Source organism: Macrobrachium rosenbergii, chromosome 16 (genome assembly GCF_040412425.1).
Source record: "Macrobrachium rosenbergii isolate ZJJX-2024 chromosome 16, ASM4041242v1, whole genome shotgun sequence".
NCBI classification, from domain to species: domain Eukaryota; kingdom Metazoa; phylum Arthropoda; class Malacostraca; order Decapoda; family Palaemonidae; genus Macrobrachium; species Macrobrachium rosenbergii.
The window spans coordinates 8,947,591-8,973,938 of NC_089756.1; the positions used below are offsets into that span (position 1 = coordinate 8,947,591).

Genomic DNA, 26,348 nt, shown 5'->3' on the forward strand with positions numbered 1-26,348 from the left:
TCCAATGGCTGTCTGTCGAAGCCTGGGTGTGTGCAACATGTTCAACTGAGGGGACGACTACCCTTGGGCAAACACCACCGGCCTCCTTTGGACCTGCAGTATTTCTCCTCCCAGGTTCAGGGGAGTATGACAGAGAACTTCGTCTAGGAGAACCAGCATGACAGGCAGCCACCTCCTCCCCTTGCACTGGCACAACACTATTCACTTTGTCCATAAAGACTTTTAGGGGTGCCCCAAATTCAGCCACTGTGTTCACCACTAAATTAAACTTAAGGTCAATCCTGCACTCGAGACTGGCAATGGCATTGGCATCGGAAGCAGGGGAGCTAAGCACAGGAGCAAATGATACAATGTTAGGGGGGACTGACGATGGGAGACAAGGCTGGAACAGGGGAAAAAGGAATGGCAAGATCATCTACAACACTAGGTCTAGGTTCTAGGCTATGAGCTCTACTCTTGGCCCTAGAGGCCGCCTTCCTCTTCTTGTCCCTATCAAGCTTATCTGTGTGAGATTTTAACACCTACTGCTTTACACTTATCACAAGTTAGCTCTTTTGAACATATCTGTCTCCTACAGTTTGAACATATTGTGTGAGAATCATAAGTGGCTTTTGTTAACCTGGTCTTACAACCTTCCCAACAATACCTAATGCTGGATGAACTTGAGTCTGACATGGTGAATCACAAAATTAGGTATAAAACAATCTAAGCTAAGCTAACAAGTTTGAAGGCTACACATATAAGTGAATACTTCACCGAATCCTGGAAGGCTAGACTCAAAATACTGATGAAATAAATCAACAAAAGCTGCTGCAAACATTCGATGTTATGTTGAAGGCCGGCAGAAAAGAAGCTCTTTTGAACATATCTGTCCCTTACAATTTGAACACATCGTGTGAGAATCATAAGTGGCTTTTGTTAACCTGGTCTTACAACCTTCCCAACAATACCTAATGCTGGAGGAACTTGAGTCTGATATGGTAAATCACAAAATTAGATATAAAACAATCTAAGCTAAGCTAACAAGTTTGAAGGCTACACATAGAAGTGAATACTTCTTCACCGAATCCTGGAAGGCTAGACTCAAAATACTGATGAAATAAATCAACAAAAGCTGCTGCAAACATTCGATGTTATGTTGAAGGCCGGCAGAAAAGAAGTGAGTTTTTCTGCTTTGTTGTCCTATTGTTCCCCAATAGAAGCGCTACTGCGATTTTTAAAATTTAAGCTGCCTCGGGGGAGGAAAATACAGCTGTGTAATTACTTGGTAAGTTACTTATATGGAACTAATAATACCAGTCATCTGATACCTTCTACCTAACGTCAGTCATCCACAGGGGTTAATAATCATGTAATAAAATGTAACTCAAAGTACATAAAAAAATTACACTTTTATAATAAAATAACATTTTATATATACTTACCAAGTAATTACACAACTATAAGATTTCCTACCACGGCAGCCTAAAAATTCAAAATTAGCTGTAACAATTCAACTAGCTAGTGTAGGTGGTTAACCCCGTCCACTTTTGGGGTAGGAAGAGGATCGACATGACAGAGAGCTTCATTTGTTTTTTACCCTGAAGTCCACATGAGGGGAGGAGGGATGGCTCTGGTTCAGTAATTACTTGGTAAATACTGTATATATAAAACTTTATTTTATTATAAAAACATCATTTTTATATAAGTAACTTACCAAGTAATTATATAGCTGAATCCACATTGACAGGAGGGAGGTTTCCTGGACATAGCCTCCCTCAAAACATTAATAAAGTAATAATTTTGATAAGAGAAAAGTTGCCAGCATTGGTACAATGCTTGTCGTTTCCTTACCTAGTAAGAGAGCCACTGCAGGTGAGTACTGCCTCTGGTCGGTGCTCATCGTAATCCATAGTGGCGTGGCGGTATAGCCATTAGTAGCGACTTTGCAGCGAAGGAGGTACTTCGATAGCTAGCTAAGTTAACCCTTTAACGCTGACTGGACATATTTTACTTCGACAAAAGTAGTCTGTCGGGTGCCAAGTGGACATAAAATATGTCGACTACAAAAAGTTTTTTAAATATTCGCGGAAAAATACTTAGAGGTCTCGTTTAGCAAAAAATTTTAAATCACGCGCCTTGAGGGATGCTGGGAGTTCACGGATCATGCTGTTGTTTTGTTTACAAGCGTGACCCAGCTGCACATGCGCGAATTGCTTTCTTATCCCAAAAGAAAGCATCAGCTAACTCTGCTGAAAATCTCAGAAATTCTTTAGTCACTTTGTCGTAATTTTTGCACAGTTTTCTATTAGCCTTTTCATAAAGTTTTATATATGAAAATGTGCGAAATTTCATGTAGAATACAACAAAAAATGCCTCATGGTTGTAACTTTTATCAATTTTGACATATTTTCATATAAATCACGATAAGTGCCAAAGTTTCAACCTTAGGTCAACTTTGACTCTACCGATATGGCCGAAAAATGCAATTGTATGCTAAAACTCTTACAGTCTTGTAATATACAATCATTTACCTTCATTTTGCAACAAACGAGAAGTCTCTAGCACAATATTTCAATTTATGGTGAATTTTTGAAAAAAACTTTTTCCTTACGTCCGCGCTAACTTTGCTGAAAATCTCAGAGATTCTTTAGTCACTTTGTCATAATTTTTGCACTGTTTTGTACTAGCTGTTACATAAAGTTTTATATATGAAAATGTGTGCAATTTCATGTAGAATACAACAAAAAATAACTCATGGTTGTAGCTTTTATCAATTCTGACATATTTTCATATAAATCACGATAAGTGCCAAAATTTCAACCTCAGGTCAACTTTGACTCGACCGAAATGGTAAAAAAATGCAATTGTAAGCTAAAATTCTTACATTCTAGTAATATTCAATCATTTACCTTCATTTTGCAACAAACAAGAAGTCTCTAGCACAATATTTCGATTTATGGTGAATTTTTGAAAAAAACTTTTTCCTTACGTCTGCGCTAACTCTGCTGAAAATCTTGTAAGAGCCTGACGCCGTCTCTTCCAAACACGTATGTGTTCGTGTGTTCGTCGTCCATCGGAGTGGACAAGACAACAAGAGCATCTCGTTTTCTTTCTCTAGAGGAATGCGATTTCAACCATACAATATTTCCGTATGTTTCTCCCTAACCATTGTTGTCTTGATGTATGCAAGCATTCTAATCATGTACTCATAATGTTCCAACAAATCTTCTGTATCAAACTGTGTGTATGTTTCTGTTTGTGAAGACGCCAAACATCTCGCTACTCCGATGGACGACGAACACACGAGCACACACGTGTTTGGAAGAGACTGCATCAGGCTCTCACAATCTCAGAAATTCTTTAGTCACTTTGTCGAAATTTTTGCACAGTTTTATATTAGTCGTTACATAAAGTTTTATATATTAAAATGTGCGCAATTTCATGTAGAATACAACAAGAAATAACTCATGGTTGTAGCTTTTATCAATTTTGACATATTTTCATATAAATCACGATAAGTGCCAAAATTTCAACCTTCGGTCAACTTTGACTCGACTGAAATGGTAAAAAAATGCAATTGTAAGCTAAAACTCTTACATTCTAGTAATATTCAAGCATTTACCTTCATTTTGCAACAAACGAGAAGTCTCTAGCACAATATTTCGATTTATGGTGAATTTTTAACAAAACTCTTTCCTTACGTACACGCGCCCTAACTCTGCTGAAAATCTCAGAAATTCTTTAGTCAGTTTGTCGTAGTTTTTGCACTGCTTTATATTAGCTGTTACATAACATTTTATATATGAAAATGTGAATAATTTCATGTAGAATACAACAAAAAATAATTCTTGGTTGTAGCTTTTATCAGTTTTGAAATATTTTCATATAAATCACGGTAAGTGCCAAAATTTCAACCTTCGGTCAACTTGACTCAACCGAAATGGTTGAAAAATGCAATTGTAAGCTAAAACGCTTACATTCTAGCAATATTCAATCATTTACCTGCATTTTGCAATAAATTGGAAGTCTCTAGCACAATATTTCGATTTATGGTGAATTTTAAAAAAAAAAATTTTCCTTACCTCCTCGCACGCTAATTCTGCTGAAAATCTCAGAATTTCTTTAGTCACTTTGTTGTAATTTTTGCACCACTTTATATTAGCTGTTACATAACATTTTATATATGAAAATCTGCATAATTTCATGTAGAATACAACAAAAAATAAATCATGGTTGTAGCTTTTATCAGTTTTGAAATATTTTCATATAAATCACGGTAAGTGCTGAAATTTCAACCTTCAGTCAACTTTGACTCGACCGAAATGGTTGAAAAAATGCAATTGTCAGCTAAAACTCTTACATTCTAGTAATATTCAATCATTTAACTTCATTTTGCAACAAACAGGAAGTCTCTAGCACAATATTTCGATTTATGGTGAATTTTTGAAAAAAACTTTTTTTTATGTCCGCGCATTACAAATTCATGCATCATTTTGTGATAATATTTTCTCTGTGTTGCTTTGATCATTTTATAATTTGTTATATACCAAAATCATCGCAATTTAGTGTACAATACAACGAAAAAAAAAAAGCTCATTAGCTTTAACCATTTTACTTACAGCGCAATTTGTATACAATTATATATGAAATTTATTTTTGCGCTGTCATATATTCCAATATTTATATATGATAATGACATTTTTTTCATTTCTGATGGCTGCATACTAAACTTCAGGAAATGAGAAAAACAGGAGCCAAAAATGAACTCTTAATCTTAAAAACTAAGCGTGCTGTGATTTTTTGAAAAAAACTTTCTTTCCGCTTCGGCGCTAACTTCCAAACCCCGCCGGCATATGGCAGACACTTTTGTAAATAGAGGCTCGGCATTTAAGGGTTAATAGGTGCCCTTGCCCTGGGCATAGGACCAGAATAAAAACATACAACGCTGTCACCTACACTGTAACACAAAAAACCACACCCAAACCAACTAAAAGAACTGGTGGGTGCTTCAGGTACCATGTACCCCCAGGCTCACCTTGGACTAAACATCCTTACTCAAGGCAAGAAGATAGAGGAGGGAAAGAGAGCTCCCTATGCTTCCTCTCCCAACACCATGCCAGCCACAGATAAAGGTCCTAATGTACTACAATTCTCAAAAACCATTTCCACTTTCTGGGATAATACAATGCGAACACTAACCTCCACTTCCAATACATAGATTGAAAGATGGAGGAGAGGGGCATGTTGTGTCTGAAGACTAGAGAAGTTGCCAACGCTCAAACCTCATGAGCTTTGACCTTAAATGAAGGTAGTATGTCCTCCTCGATCCGAGAGTGTGCCTCGGAAATTAGGAGATCGCATTTTTTGACATCAAACAAGAAGGGTTCCGAACGGAGCACCACAGATGACTAGATAGTACCTTAGAGCTCTTACTGGACAGAGAGACCTCTCCTCTTCCTTCAGTCCCAGGATATCTGCTAAACTTTTAATGGAGAAGGAACAGGGCCAGGGCTTGGAAGGATCTTCATTCTTAGCAAGGAACCTGAGAGAGAAGGAGTGTGCTGCATCTCCCTGTGTGAGACCTACTCTCTTGTCAATGGCCTGGATTTCGCCGACACGTTTAGTAGTGGCTAAGGCGACGAGGAAGAGTCATTTTAGTGAAATTCCTTAGAGATCAAACAGAGGGGTTCAAAAGCTGGGCCAGACAGCCACTTTAAGAGTAAGTCGAGATTTCATGAGACAGATCTCCTCTGTCTTGTTGAGCTGAAGGATTTGACGAGATCAACGAAGTCTTGGTTGGAAGAGAGGTCCAACCCTCTGTGCTTGAAAACAGAGTTTAACATGGATCTATACCCCTTGATGGTAGAGGACGATAATTTCTTGGATGACCTCCAGAAGAGCAGGAAGTTAGCAATCTGACTTATAGATGTCTCAGAAGAAGAGACGTTATGTCGCCTGCACCAGCTCCGGAAGACTGTCCACTCAGACTTATAGAGGTTGCTAGAAGACTGGTGCCTGCACCTAGCAATAGCCTCTGCAGCTGCTCTTGAAAACCCTTGCTCTGACAAGGCTCCAGACAGTCTGAAGCCTGTCAGGGCAGAGGGGACAACCCTTGGTGGAACTTGTGAAAGTGGGGTTGTTTGAGGAGAGACTGTTTTTGACGGAGCAGTCTTGGGAAATCCACCAGAAGACGAAGCAGATCTGGGAACCATTCTGTCGTCGGCCAGAAAGGAGCCACCAGAGTCATCGAGGCATTGCGATGAGAGGAGAACTTGTTTAGCATTTCTCTGATCATGCCGAACAGGGGAAAAGCGTAGACATGTAGGCATGACTAGTCCTGAAGCATGGCATCCACTGCCCATGCCAGAGGGTCCAGGGCTGGAGAGCAGAGGAGGGGGAGACAATGATTCCTGAACGTCACAAAAAGATCAATCAGTGGAGTACCCCAAAGCTTCCATAGATTGCTGCAGACCAGAGGATTCAGAGTCCATTCCATGGGAAGGACCTGGTTGCAGTGACTCAACTTGTCTGCCAGGGCATTGAGTTTCCCTTGAATGTAACACGTGACAAGAGCGACTTGGTTCAGGTCTGCCGAGAGAAGGAGGTCTCTGGAGGCCTCGTAGATGGAGAAGGAGTGAGTGCCTCCTAGTTTGCGGATGTAAGTTAGAATAAATGATCACCATCTTGCCAAAGATCTGAGGAGAGAATGGCCTTCAGCTCCTTGAAATTTATGTGGAGGCATCTCTGATCCATGGACCATTATCTTGGACACTTCTTGGTCTCTTAGAAGGGCTCCCAACCTAAGTCTGACACGTCTGCATATAAGTCTAGGTCGGGGTTCAGAGGTAGAAGAGATTTTCCTTGAAGAAGTCTTCCTTCTCACAGCCACCATTGCAGGTCTGTCTTGATCTCCTGTGTGATGGGAAAAACGTCAGAGTCCGGTTGGGTCTTCCTGTCCCAGCTAGCCTTGAGAAAATACTGCAGAGGTCTCATGTGCAGTCTGCCCAACTTCACCGACTGCTCTATGGAGGCCAAGCAGACTGGGAGAGAGAGAAACTGGCAGACTTGGTGAAGGCAAGAGTCGATCCTTTTGGGGCCTGGGAAAACCTGAGAAGTCCGAGAATTCAGTACCATACCCAAATAAAGAATCTCCTGTGTCGGAGACAGGTGAGACTTCTCTACGTTGATGAGAATGCCCAACTCTTCAGTCCTCCGAGCACCTTTCCTTCAACTGGGAACGAAGGAGCCAGTCATCCAAATACAGGGAGATGTTGATCCCAAGAAGGTGGAGCCACCTGCCGAGGGGAGCGAGAACATGAGTGAATACCTGAGGGGCCGTCGAAAGGCCGAAGCATAAGGCCCGAAACTGAAAAACTCTGTGCTGAAAGATGAAACGGAGGTACTTCCTGGAGTCCAGATGTATGGAGACATGGAAGTAAGCGTCCTGCATGTCTAGGGAAGTCATCCAGTCACCCTAATGAATGGAAGACATGACAGACTGGTTCGTTTCCATGTGGAACTTTGTCTTCAGAACAAAGAGGTTCAGAATGCTGACATCGAGAATGGGCCTCCATCCCCTCAATGACTTGGGAACTATGAAGAGCCGGTTGTAGAACCCCTCTGACTCGTGACACTCGACTTCTTCCACAGCTCTCTTGAGGAGGAGGGAGTTGACTTCCTGTGAAAGGGCCGAAAATCTTTCGGAGCCTTCCGAATAAGCAGTCAAGGCGATAGGAGGCTTGACTAGCGGGGGTGTCCTCTTGAGAGGAATGGAGTACCCCTTTTTCAAGACTTGTACTATCCATGGCTCCACACCTCTGCGACTCCACAACTCCCAAAAGTGGAGGAGTCTGGCTCCTATGGGAGTACGAAGGACTGCGTTTTCATTTCTTAGTAGAAGGCTTGAATGATGGTTTGCTGACAGACTTCGAACAATACAGGTTTGCCTGCGGTCTCCACTGGAGTCTCTGTCTGCCTCCACAGAACGGCTGAAGTTGGAGGGGAGAAACGGAATTGGCAGAGGTGGAGGGTCCCTTCGAACGTTTAGTGGACTGCGCCAGCAGGTCTTGACCAGATTTCTTTGGGAGGTCTGACGAGATACCGAGCACAGTGGACTGCGGGAAGAGATACTGCTTGTAGAGAGGAGCGAAGAGGAAAGCAGACTTATGTGGTGGTTACTCCTTTCGCGGTGATGAAGCACCACGACTCCCTTTTCTTCAACACACCCATGGTGAAGAGAGAGGCGAGCTCACGGGAACAATCTCTGGTGGCCTTGTCCACACAAGATAACACAGCTAACCAGTCAGAGGTCAAGTCCTCCAGCAAGAGTGGACAGCTCTACATCTTCTTGGCATGCGTCCTGAAGGACCAATCGAGGAAACTCAGTACCTCAAACACCTTAAAAACACTTCTAACGAGATGGTCGAGTTCAGTAGACAAAAACATTATCTTCACCGAAGCAAAGGCTGAGTGCCTCGAAGAGTCGATGAGACCAGAAAAGTCTCTCTGGGAGGAGACAGCGACTCCCAAAGAGGGGGCTTCTCTGATCGAATAGGAGAGATATCTCCTGCGAACAAGTCTGGAGGGAGGACAGGCTAGAGTGGCTTTGCCCAGTTCCCTCTTTGAAGCAAGCCAGTCATCCACCTCCTTGAGGGCCTTCCTTGCTGAGGAGGACAGCACCATCTTGGGAAGCCGAGCGGAATCGTCTGCCTCGTTTCTCATAAAGAAGGTAGAGGCAGAGAAATTGGAGAGGCAGGTGAGGGGTAGCTGGGGAAATTGGCCAAAAGATACCAAAGTAGCACAGCGTAGGCCAACTTAGAGGTGTCTTTTTGCTTAAGCACCTCTTCATCAGAAGACAAAGGTAACAAAACAGGATCCTGTGAGACTGGGGGAGCAGCAGGGGCTTTCTGAATGAAACTCATAATAGCATCAAGCTGGCACTTAATTGGTTCCAATGATGGATCCTCCTGAGCCGATGAGTGAGCTTGAGGAGGCAGAGGCGAAAGCGGGTGCGCATTGGTTGGTGCCGGGTGCACTGGAGCTGGTGCCACTGCATTGGGTGGCGGCTGACGCTTACGTGTGGAAGCCCAGCACTCTGGAGGCGACGGGTGCTCGGAGGGAGAGAGGTGTCTTGATGAAGACTTTGTCACTTAAGAGGGTCTTTTGGGAGCTTGGGTGCCAAGGACAGGTGCTCCACATAAGGGGTAAATGACCCCGGGCTGTCCCAGACCGACGCCTGGGGTCAAGCCAAAGAGGAGGCAGGAGGCTTAGCAAAGCTGCAGGAGGGTTGGGGGCTAAGACTAGTCTTTCTGTGCCTCTTAGCTGGAGGAGGAGAGCGGTCAGCACCATTGGAGTGCCTCTTGAGAGGGCAAGAGGAGGCAGGATAGCAACACCTGTGCCTCTTGTCGGGCTGGAGTCTTCTGAATTGGAGGAAAACTGATGAGCATGCATATTAACACCTTTCCACTGGGATAATGTCGACACCTGGGGGGACACAGGTGTGACTAAGGGGGCGACTACCCGTGGGCAAACCCCGCTGGCCTCCCTTTGACCTCCGGTACATCTTCTCCCAGGTTCAGGGGAGCAGGACAGGTACCTTCGTCTAGGAGCGCCAAAGGGAAGAGTAGCAACCTTCCCCACTGGCACAACACTCACTTTTCACATGAGATTAAACTTTTTCAGAGAGCACTTTCACTGAGGTACCTAACTCAGTCATTACACTTACCACTAAATGAATCTTCTGATTAAACCTTGATTCGAGACTGGCGATGGTGTCGGGTTCGGGACCATGAGAGCCCAGAATAGGAGTGTGCGGTAAAGGAGTTGGAGGACTAATATCCTCTACTGGCCTAGCAGATTCAAGATTGGTCCTAATTTTGGCACTAGCAGCCACTTTCCTCTTTTCCTCTCTCTCAAGCCTAAGCAAATAAGACTTTAAAGTTTTCCACTTTTCCTCATCCCATACTTGACATTCATCACAAGTATTCTCAATGTTACAATCCTGTCCCCTACATTTGGTACATTTAGTATGAGAGTCGACTGACGACTTAAATAACCTAGTTTTACACCCCTCGCTACAAAAGCAAACACTGGAAGAACTAGTCTAACATAATCCCTCAATCCAAAAGCGAACACTGGAAGAACTAGAGTCTGAAACAATGCTGAGTAAAAATTAACTAAGTAACTAATGAAGCCATGAAAAGTAAACATTTAGCAAATCCAATCAGTAGCAGAGCAATAACCAATAAAGTTACAGCAAATTCTGAGTACATCACCAAGCAACGATGATGGCAGGCTGCAGGAATGACTGATGTTGGTCGAACGCTGGCAGAAAAACAAATGAAGCTCTCTGCTACGTCAATCCTCTTCTTACCCTGAAAATGGTCGGGGTTAACCACCTACACTAGCTAGTTGAATCGTTAGCACTAATTTTGAATTTTTAGGCTGCTGTGGTAGGAAATCTTATAACTATGTAATTATTGGCAAGTTACTTATATAAAAAAACTATTACTTGTCATTCACCATATTCTTGTCTAGTTCATCTCTCACACAATCCAATATGTCAGGAAGACCTATCAACACCACTTGTCAAATCAGCCCTCTCTATAACACAAGCTTTCAGGAGATCTATGTCAGCAAAACCTGCAGCAACCATCTACAGTAGTCCATGAGGCATCCAATGTGAATACTATCTTATAGAGTCCTGTACCCAGAGTGGACACACAATATTCTATGTTTGCTCAATTGTGAAGATCTTATATCTCGTAATATAGTCTCAAACGAAAAGAATAGCTTGTGTTATGGTTAGAAGGGTTCAGCTCGGAAAGAATAAAGCAAATCATGCCTATCGTTAGCCTGAACTATACCTGCTAGAATTCTTCATTTGTGCTGTGAAAGTGTTATGACTACTGATTTCTCGGCTAACGAACTCTACTACGTTGGTTTGAAAAGCTTATTTACCAACGACAGAATTTTCTCATACCTTTCACATGCATTTAGTTACAAAATGTAGCCAAGACTAAGGGGAAAATTCAGTGAAAGAGAGTACTGACTCTTATTCTAGAAGAAGACCACACCAAATATAACTACTTCACTGAAATTCTTCATTAATCTTCTTCCTTAAACCATACAACCAGAAGTTCAGGAACTGCTGCTTCTCTATGTAGAACATTTTTGTTGAAACTAAAGTATTCTTTTCCCCAGAAAACCACAAAAAGTCTGCTGTGACAGACAGGCATTACACACCAACAAAATAACCAAAAATACATAGACATACAGGGCAATGACTCAGTTAATAAGAAAAAAAGCATCACAGAATTAACAATGACTTCTATTATCAATCACAACCATCAAAAACAAAAAAGGTACAATACATTAACATATAATACATTAACAACAGTCCCTCAATGCATCACTCAAACATGATGAAAACACTTAAGATATGAAAAAAAATTGTGCCTGGGGCAAAGGATACCAGATTCAACCCCATCTAGGAGGTAGCCGACTCTCAATCCATTGCCAGTCCTCTTATCTTACCCATAGTTTATATCTGTGATGAATGGCCTACTTAGACTTCAGCACATTATGGATACAGACAACAAAATATGCAGGTGCTATAGTAATGCAAATAAAAAGAAATTACCATCATGTTCTCACCTGGCTGCTATGATAATCTTTCCAGGTCACAGACTGTACCTCTGTGTCCCATCCAATTTCTTCTGCCATTTCTCTGTTTAGTCCATTAACAATATCTTCTCCAGATTCTATAAGGCCACCAGGAAATCCAAAGGTACCATCAAATCGAAGATGCATCTAGTCAAGGAAACAGAAAGGAATTTGAAGCCCTAAATATTTATAAACCAGTTTGTCTGCCTTTACAGGAAATATAAATGCAATAAAAGCAAGTGGACTTGCATTTCCTATGAATGCATTTTAACACTGAAAAGTTTATGAACTTCTGCATTTTCACATTTGAAAAGTTTATGAACTTCTGTATTGATAAACATCAATTGTCTAGTATAAATTTATCTGTAATTACCATTACTAAAGCTCTAAGATCACCAAACAAACTGCCACTCTCAGTTGGAGCCCATATGCATGCATGAGCTGCCAGACGGTACGTAGGGTGCTTTAAGGAATCTGCATATGATATAAGGCTCTTAGTAACAGTGCGGATCTGAAGACATCTTGGTATCTGTAATAATGGAAAAAAATGAATGAGCCATTCTGGGAGATTAAAACAGAAGTTATAGCTATTGCAATGGCCAAAGCATGAAATTACCTTGATGTTCCAAGTACTAAAGAGTATTATTTTCCCCAATTATAATTAGAATACATTCTTAGAGGCCAAGCCAAAGAAGGAAAAACCAATAATGCCAAAACAAAATGTACGTAACACATAACAAAGGAATAAAAAGGTAGAGCAAGCATGCTTCAGTATGCCATCAAGCAAGAAAAATCTTTCTTTACACAACCAATTACAGTAACTGCATTTTTCAGAGTAGTTCCTGCTTATTTGCAGTTTAAGGAAACCACCCTTCAAAAAAATTAATAGAAAATTGCAAAGTAAAAAAAAATGGAGAAGTCCAGAGGTAAAGTAAAAGCTTCATAAGTGTCTACTGCCTAACAAGTGAGTCCAGGATGTATCAAGATACAAATTGTAGCGTCATAGCCTGGTCATCACAATACAACATGTGACTTGTCTCCCCTTGTTTCCATATCCACGCTTGCATATTTCCCCACAAATCGTAACCAGTCTTTGTGGTAAAAACCCATAATCATGGGTCATCACATCAACAATGAAGAATGGAGAAGATGGTGAATATTAGAGCACGCTGGGTATCTTTTAACTCATAAAAACGTCAAATTTCACTTAGGTACAAGACTGCATGATATAATGTTGTTCACTCTCAAAGATGCAAAAGTAAGTATATTATGTTTTTTCATTATTCTTTGTCACTACACAGATAAAACAAGTAATTTTCAGTTCTAAATCAGAGAGAGAGAGAGAGAGAGAGAGAGAGAGAGAGAGAGAGAGAGAGAGAGAAACATACTTAGACCCACTTCTCTCTTTTTGGGCTTATATATACATTGACCATCAGCTAAAGAAAATCATTTATTCAAGTCACCCATTCTGAGTACAAAAAAAATTTCCAAAAATAAAGTAAAATAACACAATAAAAAATATCAAAACTAAATTATTGTCACATTAGACTAAGAAGACTAAGTTATTCTATTGATAAAATACCAAAATCTGTAAGATAGTCTTATAATTATGATGTAAAATACCCAGTTAATTTTACATTACTAATCCTACGGTAACACCCACACTTCCAACATATACTGGCATGCAAGGCACTTTTAAATTATAATTCGGGATGCATGCAAATAACTTCCTGCCATGGACTAGTCTTAGTATGGCTTACAGCACTGAAAAAGTTCTCTCTCATCTATACCTTAACCTGAATAAAATAGAACATAAGACAGAACTTGGGCTAAAGACCAAGCGCTGGCACCAATGAGATCATTCAGCACTGAAATGGAAATTGACAGTAAAAATATTTGAAATGTGAAACAGGAGGAAAACCTCACAGTTGCACTATGAACTAATTGTTAGAGAAGGGTGGAAACTAAGATGGCAGAAAGAATACAAACAGAGGTACAGTAGTAAGAATGAAAGGGGTTGCAGCTATGGGCCAAAGGTAAACTAATGCTTCAAAGGACCTTAAGTAATACCTACAGTGCACCACATGAGGCGCACTGATGGCACTACCCCACTACCCAAATGCCTTGACCTAAATAAAATAAGCAAAGCTATTAGCTACCACCTTCATTCAAGTTCAGTAATGAATGCTGGCCATCAGTAGTGTTACAAAACCATGAACTACTTCAGTAGCTATTCGATTATCATCTTTTCAGGTACCCAATGTCCTCTGATACAGTGTATAGGTCCTAAAAAAATGTGTGGCTGTAATCTGGAGAGGAGAGAAAAGGTTAGTATCATTCAATAAAATACTGAATGTCATTTAATACCTCAAGAAAGTTTTATTTTTTATTCCTAGAATTTTTCAATTAAGGAAATGCTCCTGTAGTGTTTGGTTTCCACTTGTCTGCCTTGGCGAAGCATTCTCCCGAGGAGAGCGAAGCGGTTCACGCGAGTCAAGCCGCGCACTCAGCTCCCCCGAGCCAGGCTGGCCACGAGAACATGGCCGGGGATTGGGCAGAGTCGAACACACGGCTGGCTGGCGAGAACTTGTGCTGTCCTCTAGACGGGGGCCAGTCTTCTTCGAGGCAGAAACCTATCAGGAAGACTGAGCAGGGGACCTCTTCTCTATCTCGCCAGGTGTCCGGATCAGAGAGACCGGCACACCTTCCTGGGAACCTTACTTGGCACTCGTAGAAGTGCTAGGAGGAAGAATCGGAGCACAGGCTTGCCCGGACTCTTTCTCCCGCCCTATGCCTGAGTCAGTACGGAGAGAGGTCTCTCCGGTACCAGACCGGGGTACCCGGGTCTCCTTAGAAACCCGGGTACAGGGCGCAGCTCGCGAATGAGTGTCTGGCACAGCGCTGGCCTTAGAAGCGGACTTCTTCGGCATAGCAGCGGGAGTGCAAACCGTGGTCTGTACGCCCTCGGCTCCCAACACGACTGACCCCGAGGTCAATGAATCGGTTCCCTGGCCCCTTGGCCGGGAAGAACTGACAAGAGATCCCACTGCCTTCCCTGTGGAAGGAGGCAGTCCCTTAGAAGTCTCGGGGCGGGGCGAGACTTCTTTTGGGGAGGAGAGACAGGCTTCTTCTTCTTCAACTGGCAAGCCTCAGAAGAAGAAGAAGAGGTAGCAGACAACGAGGACGATGACGAAGAAGACGACGACACTTTCCTATACCTCTTCTTCAACTTCTTCATCATCTTCTTCAGGATGGCGGTCAGATCCCCCATCCAGGAGGGAACAGCAGAAGACGCAGGTGCAGCCAGGAGAGCCAGGGAAGCAGGCGCAGCACAGGTAGCAGAGATGTCGGTGATCAGGCCAGCAGCTATCGGGGCAGCTGGAGCAGCGTGGGAACCAGGGAAGCCAGGAACCGGTGCATGAGTAGAGGGTACGGGTGGAGCATGAGCAGGAGCCAGGCTGGGGCGAGAGTCAGAAAATCCAGAACTGGAGTCTGGAAACGAGCATGGGTTGGCAACAGCAGGAACAGGCACAGAGATATAAGGCACCGATAATGTGACCATACCGGAGGAGCCAGGCACAGATAATGGGCCAGGAAGCCAGGAGGCAGCGGCACGGCATGGAGCGTGGCAGGAGCAGCTGATACCTGGGTGCCCAGGTGCGAGGCAACCGTCACAGGCAGCTTGCCGAATGATGTCATAGTGACAGTTGACATAGTGGACGTGGTAGCTGCATGGGTCGTCACAGGAGCACCGGACAGATGCGAGAGCAGGCCCTCCAATGATGGCAAGCCAGGAAGACCAAGGTGCAGTCATGTAGATATAAAGTCAGAGACCTGGCCACCAAGAGACGCTTCCACTGCCAAACCTGAAGGCAACGTCGGGTCAAAAGAGGAAGCCTCTGCTCACTCTAGAGGAAAAAATTCACCCTCGGAGCAAGGAGAGGCCCCAGAGAGGGTGTCCTGATCGTCCGCTCCCCCACAGCCTTCCACACCTGACAAAGCGAGTGAAGAGGGGGAGGGGGAGTCCTCACCCGAGGGAGAGGCAGCAAAAAGGGGAAGCTTGTCGGGAGGGAGAAATGATCCTGGCGGGTTAGCCACCAAGAGAGTCATTGGTCGAGCATAACCATCAGACGACTCCTTAGCAGGCTTCCTTCAGTACTGTCTCCTCCCCTCAAACTTCGCCCACTGCTCGGCATACCAGGAACAACACTCCAAGCAAGGAGAGTTACAAGAACACACACGTCCTCTGCAGGTGGAGCAAAGGGCACGTGGGTGCATATCTACAGGAGCACAGAAGATATTGCACTTCTTCCCTTCGACCCCAGGACATACACGCTGGGGGAAGGAGGGCATACGGGGTTTATCAACATTCATCATGTATCGACGCGGGAAAAGCCAGGCATTTTTTTTTCCTCGGCACGACTGTAAACCACCATACCCAGCGCGGTCATAAACAGCCATTTTCGCGGCAAAGGAAAGATTCGTAACTGAATTTCGGCTCACTTGATATAAGCGCATGGTCTTTTCCCACCTCAGAGTAAAATAAAAAAAAAAAAAAAAAAAAAAGATTTGCAAATGAACAGGTCCCCTTGTTGGACTCTATAAGGATGATTTGGGACGCTTTACCTTTTTCCTTCCCCTCTCTATGACGAACAAAAAAAAAGAAATGGGAACATTTCCCCCCGCTGCCCAGGCAACTGTGTGGGACCAAGGAAAGGCCTTTTTGAAAGCAGCCGCGGAGAGGAGCAGTCCACTTGTATGACTCGGGGAGAAAATTGAGTGATTGAGGAGGTAAGCATCATTGTGTACTGAGATTTATAGACTAAGAGGGGGGGGGTTGCTGCTAACGAATACCAATTAATAACAACAGAGCAGTATATACAATGAAAATACAGAACTTGTTTGCCGAGTATCGTTAGAGGTCAGGTGCATAAAGTTAACAATGGCGTTCCCACTTCAGGAATGTATGAAGTCAGCAGGCCATGGGGAACCGCGACAGAAGGTCCTAACAGTGGCAAAGCAAATGATTTGGTAAGTAAAAAAGGGTATTATTTTGTTAGTTAAGAAATCATTATGGGTTATTTTGCTAAGAGATCATCATAATTTGATAATGAATTAACGCATAAGAGGTCGTAAGGGGTTAGACTAGGGTGAAACGTGCATATGGGCTGGGATAACGGATGGGTAGAGCTCGCTCATAGCATTTTCATTCATTGAAGAGTATGGCAATGCTTAATGTATATTCCATACAAGATTCTATGTGCAACTTTAGTTATTTAATTGTTGTAGTAATGAATGAGAAATTGACAATGTAAGTTAAGGATTTACCTGTCTTAGTGTAAAGAGTTTTCATTTGATTAAAAATGCAGAATTGTCACTACTGTGAATATTTATGTTATGTTCACTTTTCATTGACCGATTGCGATTGTAGTAATAAACTAAAGCGAGCGACAGTCGATGTTTCAATCAATACCCACTCAGGGCCATCTACTTCATGAAAACAAGGAAAAGCAACAAAGAACCCACCGGGAGAAAAACAGCGCAAAAGCAGTCAGGGCAGAGAGTGAGAAACACATCTGCAGCGTAAGACGCCCGAAAGCAAATTGGAATGTTTACATCCGGGCAGGTGATACTCCCGCCTCCCAGACGGTAGTTAACTGCCTAACCACCTTGTTCACAAGTTCAATGGCAGTTTCCAGCACCACTGAAAGTAACTCCTAATGTAAAGGACCGACGGTTTACATATCCTGTCAGAACAGCTACCCTTTACCTAACCCATCCTATTTTTACACAAACTTCAACTATAACAAACATTGCCTATAGACCAATGCGCAAACCAAAGGCAACACCCTAACAAAAATTAGGTTACTTATATAACTCAAACATCAGGAAAATCTATCAGCCTAATCAAGAACCCCATAACATAAAAATAAAACTTAAACCATCCCAAGCTACTTGAAGATATAATTAATAAAACATCCTACATTAAAATAGGTCAAAATATTGTTTCTAAATAATGTAAGCTAAGAAATAATATCAAAATGGTCAGAATCACACCAAATACAGAACCCTACTAAGGGAAAACCTGTAGGCCTAGGTAGGCTAGTTCCCAAAAACTTCGGATCGAATATCTACCCTACACAGTAAACACCTACCACAAAGGATACCGAATAGCCTACAGGTCTCCCGTAGACTTGAAGCATAGGCCTACGTCTACTCTAGGCCTAAGGGATAACAATGCAGGGTTGACGCCTCTGCCTAGACTGACCAAAGCACGATAGGCCTACAGGCATGCAATTCAGTAAGAAAGTTTTGTCACATGATTAAGCTGTTGACGATGAAATGTTAACTTCGTGAGGTTTTTTTGGGCATTTTAAAGTCTCCAAATAATTTCCAACAGACCTAAACTTTCCTCCCTAACACCGACTCAATAAGGATAGACCTCGGCTAGACTTATATGCCTAACCCTTACGCCACCATTGAACACAGGCTAGGCTAATGTTTAAACAAGATTCTAATCATTACCTCCGGTACTGGCAGCTCACACAAGTCTTTTCTTTCCTCGGTCATCGCTGAGATGTAATTCGAATTCCTGTACTCGGCTATACCATCCGAGGATTATCAGCAATACCAACACGGCAGTACTTCATCATCGCACGCTTAGCCACAACGTTTAACCTGAGGTTGCATGGCGATTAGTCGCTTAACATCTCTTCATTATACATCTATAAATATTGTATTCTATAAGAACTATGTAAATATGTCTTATCTATATTATCTATTTTATTAAAACTCGAAGAATAAGCCTAGTGATCGCATCAATTTTGTCATTAAAGATCTTACGTGGTTGGATCGGCTTATCTCACATAATGAATCAAAGTAAAGCATAATACCATTTCTGTGTTGACATGGAAACATAACATCAGGTGACTTCAGCTAAGATTGTTTTCATCACATCTCAGCTCATAAAGATTTAATGAGTGAAAAGTGCAATTATAATTTTTCCAATAAAGATATTGACAATGTTTATGCGCATGTATTCTATATGGTAAATTTATTGACAATTTCAATTGCCTGCAGGAACTGAATACAGAATTTCGGCCAAAGGCCAAGCACTGGAACCCATGAGGTCATTCAGCGCTCAAATGGAAATAGACAGTAAAAGGTTTGAAAGGTGTAACAGGAGGAAAACCCCGCAGTTGCACTATGAATCAATTGTTAGGAGAGGGTGGAAAGTAAGATGGAAGAAAGAGAATACGAAAGGAGGTACAGTAAAAGAAACGAAAGGGGTTGAAGCTAGGGGCCGAAGGCACGCTGCAAAAGAACCTAAAGTAATGCCTACAGTGCACCTCATGAGGTGCGCTGACGGCGCTAACCCCGCCCCCTACGGACAATTGCTTTCAGGGATTTTTAACAAGCATTCCAAACCAATCAGAATATCAGATTATTGTCGTTAAAATTAAGTAATTTGGTTCATAATAGCTACAAATATGACAGAATAGATGAGAGAGTGCTCAGCTTTCAAAATTTGTAGCAATCTCATTGATAAATAAACAAGAGTGATAAACTGGAAGCTACGTTATAAGCTGGCAGACGACGGAACTGGATTAAAACAACGTTCATATCTATTTAAAATTTTCATCTAAATAAACTAATTGTTATTCTCTCTTGAGTCATTACAAATCGGTAGGCTATTATTCCAGTAACAACTGGAGATATAATTATTTAGAATTTTGTCATTTCCTGTTAGGTTTTGCGGCTTTTTGTATAGGGTAATCCCGTTATTGACTAATAGGCTTTCACAAATCGGTTTTTTCCAACTTAGCTGTAGCAGAAAACAATTTGAAATTAATAGTAAGAAATAAATGAACGCGTAAACAAATTTAAAACTTCATAACGCTTGCAGACATTTGCTAAAAAGGCTGACTATGGAGAGGGTTTAAATCGCAGGGAATATGCGTCATTACTATAAAATGTTTTGGGTCCTAGTAAAATAATTTAATAATAAATTCACACTACACACACACACACACACACACACACACACACACACATATATATATATATATATATATATATATAAGAAGTCGCTGCACAGCACGCCTCCCCCCCCCCAACCTAATCTACCCTTTGTTTATTGAGAATAAAAATCGCCGCCGCATGGCCGATCGTATTTGACCTAGAAATCAGAGCAAGGTTATCAACATTTCGATCTGTCCTTCTTTTTACCTGGAACAGATATTGAGATGACACGGATAAAAAATGGCAAGAAGAGGAGACTTAATGCCACTCCCTTGACCAGCTTAGCCCAACCAAGCTGTTTAAAACAACCTTTCTAAAGGCAGATTAAGCTGCTGAATTGTCTTACCTTCGCAGGACCGAGGAAGAGGCAACCGAATCACTGACCACCTGGCGAATGACACATCACAGGCACGACGCGGCCGGAGCCCTTAAAAGGAAGAGACAGCAGTAGCAGGGGGCAGTTAGTAGTGTGAGGAGGAGCCATGCAGTAACAGAGGGGACAGCCATACACGTGGGCGAGTTTACAGTTGCTGAGAGACCATCCATTCACCCCATGTCCGACTCCAGACTCCAGTCATCCTCGAGGGACAGCATTCATCGTCGGTGATCGCCCCTCGTCATTCTTCGCCAGAGACCCGCTTCCCCTAAGGTAAAGTGGAGTGAATACTTTTCAGTCACGACAGTTTGCCCTTTAGAAAGTTTGGAGTACCAGCATTTCACTTCTGTACTTGTGCCAGTTTATCCAGTGCCATTTCCAATGTCCTGTGTTCGAGTGTAAAGTGGTCATTCATTCCTCGAGTCTTTGACACCCTCAGGCAAACTCAAGTCATATTCGGTGTTATATTGTTCCTTTACTGGTGTGTAATGTGTAAATCTCTCTTGCAGAGGGACCTATTTGCAGTGGACTCGTCTTAGACTGTGCCTTGACCGTAGACAAGACTCCAGAAGGATCTTCAGGCACTGCAAACTTACCAACGATTTCCTCCGGAATCGCCGGAGGTTGTTGTTGTGGTTCCCCAGACTCTGTTATGCCAGGAAGCCTGCACCGCGCAAGAAGGACACCACGCTTACTGGATCTGACCATAACTGTGTGGTAGTGTGGATGTTGTGTTGTTGTCTAAGGGCTGCCAAGTTAGGGCAATCTACTAAGAGATGTGTAATTGTGTGGGGACTAACTTGGCAGAGTGGACATGTCTGTTTGGGTGTTGTCTATGCGGTGTTTGTAGGTGTTTAGTGATTGGTGATGACCACAGCGAAGTCGAGTCAGGTGTACTCTCTCCAATCTTGAGAGCTGTGTTTCTGTGCTGCTTATGTTGGGTGGGGGGGTGCCGAGTATTTTGTTGTTGGGAAGGTTATTAAGTGCTTGTCTGGTGAGGTGAGTATGGATGTGCTTTTTGTTTTGTGTGATGTTTGTGGGTGGTGGTATAGAATTCAAGATATTTGTATAGTGTCTGTGTGGTGTATTAAGCTGTTTGCCTGTGTGTTGGAGGGTGTCGTGAAGGTAATAGCATGGGCTGTTTGTGTTGTTTATGACTGATGCCAAGAATTGTGTGCCTCTCATGTCTAAGTGTTGCCTGATGGTGAGAATCTTGGTTTCGGCGTGTAAGTGTTCTATTGGTGTGGATTGTGTACTGCCAAGGATGATTCTAAGAGCTGTGTTTTGTATTATTTGTAGTTTGTTTAGTTGTGTGTTGGAACGCTCATCACAGTATACACAGTATACAAACAATACATCCGCTCCATAATCGCCGGAGGTGGCCATCATTACATGAATGACTATGCTCTAGTTTGAAAAAATTATACAGTCTTTGAATTGGCGCCAAAATCCTCAGCCCTTTATCAATTTACTTATCCATTTTCCCTTCAAATGCTTTCTTTTGTAAATATAATTCTTTAATTTATCCCAAGTGTTTACGTAACATTTCCTTATGAAGTAGAGCCTTCAGCTCCTAAATTCACCTCTTTTTCTTATTTTTTTTTTTTTTACGATTTCCCATTATGCAAGTCAGAACTCCAAGGCCAATTAAATAAAGTTTCCGTTGCCAGCCTGTAAAAATACCAATAACCTAGGGAAATACGTAAATGTATATATATATATATATATATATATATATATATATATATATATATATATATATATATATATATATAATCAGAAAGCTACAAACGTCCTTTAATATCCAATTCACTCTACCTCGAAGTAATATATTTTCATATATGTTTACCGAAGGGGAATTTTAGTTGATAATAAGTCCACCGTCCCGTGGGGTCGAACCACCGACGGACGAGGAATCAGGACTACAGTGACACACTAACCAGTCGGCCACAAGAGAGGGTATAAGTGAATACCATCTCCCATCAACCCACCCGTCGAACTCAGGTGTTTTGCGTTTGGAGACGATATCCACCCACCTCTGCCATGTTGACCGTGTAGTGCGTTTGTCGCACGTAGCCATATTATGACTATTTATCACATCACCGTGATTCATATACAATCAGAAAGCTACAAACGTCCTTTAATATCCAATTCACTCTACCTCGGAAGTAATATATTTTCATATATGTTACCGAAGGGGAATTTTTAGTTGATAATAAGTCCACCGTCCCGTGGGGTCGAACCACCGACGGACGAGGAATCAGGACTACAGTGACACACTAACCAGTCGGCCACAAGAGAGGGTATAAGTGAATACCATCTCCCATCAACCCACCCGTCGAACTCAGGTGTTTTGCGTTTGGAGACGATATCCACCCACCTCTGCCATGTTGACCGTGTAGTGCGTTTGTCGCACGTAGCCATATTATGACTATTTATCACATCACCGTGATTCATATACAATCAGAAAGCTACAAACGTCCTTTAATATCCAATTCACTCTACCTCGGAAGTAATATATTTTCATATATGTTACCGAAGGGGAATTTTAGTTGATAATAAGTCCACCGTCCGTGGGGTCGAACCACCGACGGACGAGGAATCAGGACTACAGTGACACACTAACCAGTCGGCCACGAGAGAGGGTATAAGTGAATACCATCTCCCATCAACCCACCCGTCGAACTCAGGTGTTTTCGTTTGGAGACGATATCCACTCACCTCTGCCATGTTGACCGTGTAGTGCGTTTGTCGCACGTAGCCATATTATGACTATTTATCACATCACCGTGATTCATATACAATCAGAAAGCTACAAACGTCCTTTAATATCCAATTCACTCTACCTCGGAAGTAATATATTTTCATATATGTTACGAAGGAATTTTAGTTGATAATAAGTCCACCGTCCCGTGGGGTCGAACCACCGACGGACGAGGAATCAGGACTACAGTGACACACTAACCAGTCGGCCACAAGAGAGGGTATAAGTGAATACCATCTCCCATCAACCCACCCGTCGAACTCAGGTGTTTTGCGTTTGGAGACGATATCCACCCACCTCTGCCATGTTGACCGTGTAGTGCGTTTGTCGCACGAGCCATATTATGACTATTTATCACATCACCGTGATTCATATACAATCAGAAAGCTACAAACGTCCTTTAATATCCAATTCACTCTACCTCGGAAGTAATATATTTTCATATATGTTACCGAAGGGAATTTTTAGTTGATAATAAGTCCACCGTCCGTGGGGTCGAACCACCGACGGACGAGGAATCAGGACTACAGTGACACACTAACCAGTCGGCCACAAGAGAGGGTATAAGTGAATACCATCTCCCATCAACCCACCCGTCGAACTCAGGTGTTTTGCGTTTGGAGACGATATCCACCCACCTCTGCCATGTTGACCGTGTAGTGCGTTTGTCGCACGTAGCCATATTATGACTATTTATCACATCACCGTGATTCATATACAATCAGAAAGCTACAAACGTCCTTTAACATCCAATTCACTCTACCTCGGAAGTAATATATTTTCATATATGTTACCGAAGGGGAATTTTTAGTTGATAATAAGTCCACCATCCCGTGGGGTCGAACCACCGACGGACGAGGAATCAGGACTACAGTGACACACTAACCAGTCGGCCACAAGAGAGGGTATAAGTGAATACCATCTCCCATCAACCCACCCGTCGAACTCAGGTGTTTTGCGTTTGGAGACGATATCCACCACCTCTGCCATGTTGACCGTGTAGTGCGTTTGTCGCACGTAGCCATATTATGACTATTTATCACATCACCGTGATTCATATACAATCAGAAAGCTACAAACGTCCTTTAATATCCAATTCACTCTACCTTGGAAGTAATATATTTTCATATATGTTACCGAAGGGAATTTTAGTTGATAATAAGTCCACCGTCCGTGGGGTCGAACCACCGACGGACGAGGAATCAGGACTACAGTGACACACTAACCAGTCGGCCACAAGAGAGGGTATAAGTGAATACCATCTCCCATCAACCCACCCGTCGAACTCAGGTGCTTTGCGTTTGGAGACGATATCCACCCACCTCTGCCATGTTGACCGTGTAGTGCGTTTGTCGCGACGTAGCCATATTATGACTATTTATCACATCACCGTGATTCATATACAATCAGAAAGCTACAAACGTCCTTTAATATCCAATTCACTCTACCTCGGAAGTAATATATTTTCATATATGTTACCGAAGGGGAATTTTAGTTGATAATAAGTCCACCGTCCCGTGGGGTCGAACCACCGACGGACGAGGAATCAGGACTACAGTGACACACTAACCAGTCGGCCACAAGAGGGGTATAAGTGAATACCATCTCCCATCAACCCACCCGTCGAACTCAGGTGTTTTGCGTTTGGAGACGATATCCACCCACCTCTGCCATGTTGACCGTGTAGTGCGTTTGTCGCGACGTAGCCATATTATGACTATTTATCACATCACCGTGATTCATATACAATCAGAAAGCTACAATCGTCCTTTAATATCCAATTCACTCTACCTCGGAAATAATATATTTTCATATATGTTACGAAGGAATTTTAGTTGATAATAAGTCCACCGTCCGTGGGGTCGAACCACCGACGGACGAGGAATCAGGACTACAGTGACACACTAACCAGTCGGCCACAAGAGAGGGTATAAGTGAATACCATCTCCCATCAACCCACCCGTCGAACTCAGGTGTTTTGCGTTTGGAGACGATATCCACCCACCTCTGCCATGTTGACCGTGTAGTGCGTTTGTCGCGCGTAGCCATATTATGACTATTTATCACATCACCGTGATTCATATACAATCAGAAAGCTACAAACGTCCTTTAATATCAATTCACTCTACCTCGGAGTAATATATTTTCATATATGTTACGAAGGGAATTTTAGTTGATAATAAGTCCACCGTCCCGTGAGGTCGAACCACCGACGGACGAGGAATCAGGACTACAGTGACACACTAACCAGTCGGCCACAAGAGAGGGTATAAGTGAATACCATCTCCCATCAACCCACCCGTCGAACTCAGGTGTTTTTGCGTTTGGAGGCGATATCCACCCACCTCTGCCATGTTGACCGTGTAGTGCGTTTGTGCATGCGTAGCCATATTATGACTATTTATCACATCACCGTGATTCATATACAATCAGAAAGCTACAAACGTCCTTTAATATCAATTCACTCTACCTCGGAAGTAATATATTTTCATATATGTTACCGAAGAGATTTTAGTTGATAATAAGTCCACCGTCCGTGGTCGAACCACCGACGGACGAGGAATCAGGACTACAGTGACACACTAACCAGTCGGCCACAAGAGGGTATAAGTGAATACCATCTCCCATCAACCCACCGTCGAACTCAGGTGTTTTGCGTTTGGAGACGATATCCACCCACCTCTGCCATGTTGACCGTGTAGTGCGTTTGTCGCGCGTAGCCATATTATGACTATTTATCACATCACCGTGATTCATATACAATCAAAGCTACAAACGTCCTTTAATATCAATTCACTCTACCTTGGAAGTAATATATTTTCATATATGTTACCGAAGAGAATTTTAGTTGATAATAAGTCCACCGTCCACGTGGTAACCACCGACGGACGAGGAATCAGGACTACAGTGACACACTAACCAGTCGGCCACAAGAGAGGTATAAGTGAATACCATCTCCCATCAACCCACCCGTCGAACTCAGGTGTTTTGCGTTTGGAGGCGATATCCACCCACCTCTGCCATGTTGACCGTGTAGTGCGTTTGTCGCCGTAGCCATATTATGACTATTTATCACATCACCGTGATTCATATACAATCAGAAAGCTACAAACGTCCTTTAATATCAATTCACTCTACCTCGGAGTAATATATTTTCATATATGTTTACCGAAGAGAATTTTAGTTGATAATAAGTCCACCGTCCGTGGTCGAACCACCGACGACGAGGAATCAGGACTACAGTGACACACTAACCAGTCGGCCACAAGAGAGGGTATAAGTGAATACCATCTCCCATCAACCCACCACGTCGAACTCAGGTGTTTTGCGTTTGGAGGCGATATCACCCACCTCTGCCATGTTGACCGTGTAGTGCGTTTTGTGATAAATAGCCATATTATGACTATTTATCACATCACCGTGATTCATATACAATCAAAAGCTACAAACGTCCTTTAATAACAATTCACTCTACCTCGGAGTAATATATTTTCATATATGTTACGAAGAGGAATTTTAGTTGATAATAAGTCCACCGTC

The 26,348-nt window shown here is 42.7% G+C and overlaps 1 protein-coding gene across 2 annotated transcripts in view; it reads right to left on the reverse strand.

The window, feature by feature from the left end:
• LOC136847071 (U8 snoRNA-decapping enzyme-like) overlaps positions 1 to 18,335 on the reverse strand; it is a 175,032-nt gene extending 156,697 nt beyond the window's left edge. Inside the window, exons 1-3 of one of the 2 annotated variants that reach the window (XM_067118344.1) lie at positions 18,172 to 18,324; positions 12,020 to 12,175; positions 11,638 to 11,793 (exon numbers count right to left, since the gene is read on the reverse strand). In XM_067118344.1, coding sequence (XP_066974445.1) covers positions 11,638 to 11,793; positions 12,020 to 12,175; positions 18,172 to 18,216 — 357 coding nt within the window. In that variant the 5' untranslated portion in view covers positions 18,217 to 18,324. Of the gene's footprint in view, positions 1 to 11,637; positions 11,794 to 12,019; positions 12,176 to 18,171 lie in introns of both variants that reach the window. The other variant, XM_067118343.1, reaches the window with a different exon arrangement.
• Positions 18,336 to 26,348: the final 8,013 nt, after the last annotated feature.